Source organism: Palaemon carinicauda, chromosome 28 (genome assembly GCF_036898095.1).
Source record: "Palaemon carinicauda isolate YSFRI2023 chromosome 28, ASM3689809v2, whole genome shotgun sequence".
In the NCBI taxonomy this organism is placed as follows: domain Eukaryota; kingdom Metazoa; phylum Arthropoda; class Malacostraca; order Decapoda; family Palaemonidae; genus Palaemon; species Palaemon carinicauda.
In genome coordinates, this window is record NC_090752.1 from 21,977,893 (window position 1) to 21,980,501 (window position 2,609).

General features: G+C 34.6%; 1 protein-coding gene across 1 annotated transcript; it reads right to left on the minus strand.

Moving 5' to 3' along the window:
* Nucleotides 1-1,146: 1,146 nt before the first annotated feature.
* Nucleotides 1,147-2,059, minus strand: LOC137621722 (uncharacterized). Its single transcript, XM_068352237.1, has 3 exons — nt 1,863-2,059; nt 1,442-1,670; nt 1,147-1,200 (listed from the first exon to the last, which is right to left on the minus strand). The coding sequence occupies exons 1-3, from the start codon at nt 2,057-2,059 to the stop codon at nt 1,147-1,149; spliced, it is 480 nt and encodes a 159-aa protein (XP_068208338.1).
* Between the last annotated feature and the right edge of the window lie 550 nt (nt 2,060-2,609).

Below are 2,609 nucleotides of genomic sequence, written 5' to 3' on the forward strand. Positions count from 1 at the left end.
GAAGCTCTCCTGATGAACCTTGATGCTTATGGAGGTATAGACCCAAATGGTATTTTTCATTTGTTTTCTATAAAGACTGCAGATTTCTTAGCCCCAAAGTTATCTGTTATTTTGCACAAGCTAGCAGGAAGAGGAGCTTTTAGCACTTGTTGGAGAATTGATAATGCTACTCCACTATGTAAATGTGTTTGTGGTGGCCCAAGTCCAACTGATTTCCACCTAGTTTCCATAACTCCCATATTATCTAAAGTTTTTTAATATCTCTTGGCAAAACGTCTTAATAGGTTTTCTGAAGGTGAGCATATATTCCCTAGTTTGCAATTTGGCTTTCGTAAAGGCCTTGAAGCATGTGATGCTCTTCTTACAATTTCCAATGCTGTAGAGTGATTGTAGACAGGAAGTTTGTATGATTGGCCTTAATTTTTGTGCTGCCTTTGACTGTGTTAATCATTAATTAAGCCCTTGTTTTCAAACTCAAACAATTGGGAGTCGGTGGGTCTTTTCTTAGCATCATTACTGAACTTTTAAGTAATAGCTTGCAAAGAGTTCCTGTTGATGGGCACCATAGTGAGTATAGGAAATTGATATCTGGTTTTCCTCAGGGTAGTGTTCTTGGTCCATTACTTTTCATACTATTTACACATGATATGCAATAAGCTCGTTGCATATGCAAAAGATGTAGATCTGGGGTTGCTGAATCCCTTAATAGGGATCTAGCTAAAATTGTTGCTTAGTGCAAATTATAGGGCTTGAAGTTTGTTATGTATGGTATTGGTTATCCAAAATGGAATGACCTTCATACATACCTGGAATAATATCCATTCATTAGTGTTGTTCTACATCTCATGTGATGTTGCGATTCTTCTTGTTGTGGTTTAATGATATGTTGGTATTCTTAAAATACATTTATTCTGATAACGTCTTACATTGGTGCTCTGCTTTCAATGGCTTGTCTCAACAACTTGTAACTCTCAAATTGGAATATGTAAACAAAACTCGTACACATACATACAGAAAACAAAAGCGAGCATCGTTCTCGAAAAGATTGAATCCTACGGCAATACAAAAGTAAGAAGAATCACATCCTAACTGTAGGACAATTAATGAATGATTAAATTCTTCATAACACGCTACTACACTTAGGAACTATGCCGAAACATGTTCTAACCCTGCAATACTGTACAATATTACTCCTAATACCTGTAGTGCATATAGTATTACAGCACCAAATACATAAATCTCCTTCCCCTTAACTTGACAATGTACAAAACTACAAATCTAATCTCTCAGGGGGCTTCCCTCTATTCATCCTATAGGGAAGTACTCTAACTTCTTCCTATACTGGTACATAAATAGATTCTGAATCTACATCTGATGTTTGAGCATCTTGGTTAATATTTTATTTAACTACTTCTGAAAATTTTTCATCTTTAACATTCACATGATCTACAGGATTTCTATTTAACGGCTGTAATTGATCAAGATGACGTTTTACAATATTTCCACCAGCTTGAACATCATAAAGTAAATTTCCTATCTCTTTTACAATTCCTCTTGGTACCCAATTTTCTGGACTAGTGTATGATCTTACCACTACGTTAGAACAAGGGGGAAAATGTCTTACTTTTGAGAGACTTTCTAATTGCTTATACCCTTTTTCTTCTAAATCACTTTACAAACTTGGATACAACAAATCTAATTTACACCTAATCCTCCTCCCCATCAACAAATTTGATGGTGTCACACCTGTTGTGCTGTGTGGTGTTGTTCTATAAGACAATAAAAACTCTGACACAATAAAAGATATGTTATTTGAATTTGCCTTTCTGCATTTCATGTTATGCTTAAATGTTTGAACAAACCTTTCAGCCTCTCCATTCGTGGAAGGATGATATGTTGCTGGAAATGTATGTTTAATACCATTTACTTCACAAAAATCTATAAATTCCTGTGACACAAACTGTGGACCATTTTCAGTTACAATTCTTTCTGGAATTCCATGTGTAGAAAACATTTTCATTAATTCTTGAATTATGGTGTAAGATGTTGTTGTCTTCATTCTTAACATTTTCTGGTACCTTAGTTGATATTACTGCATTAATTTTTTCCTTAGTCTTGTGAATACCTTTGCCATTGATTACAAAACCTAATTATTCAACTGAATCAACTTCTAAAATATATTTGCTCCTATTTACTCTTAATATTATGTCCCTTCAACTTCTTCAGAACGCCCGTAATCCTTCTCTATGTTCTCTTTTATCTTAAGCAGAGACTAAAATATAATTTATGAAAATAAATGCTCTTTGCATTCCTGAAAAAATCTTATCCATAGTTTGTTGCCATACAGCTGGACTGCTTGCTACTCCATAAGGCAATCTCTTTGGCTTATACAAACCTAAGGATGTATTTACTGTACATAGTTCTTGTGAATTTTTATCCAAGGGAAGCTGTTGAAATGCTTGTCTAAGAACTAACTTAGAAAATACATTACATCCTGACATAGTTGCAAACATATCTTTTGGATTTGGTAATGGATATTGAGCTACCTGAAGCTGTGGATTCAACGTTACCTTGTAATCTCCACATAACCTAACCTGACCATGTTCCTT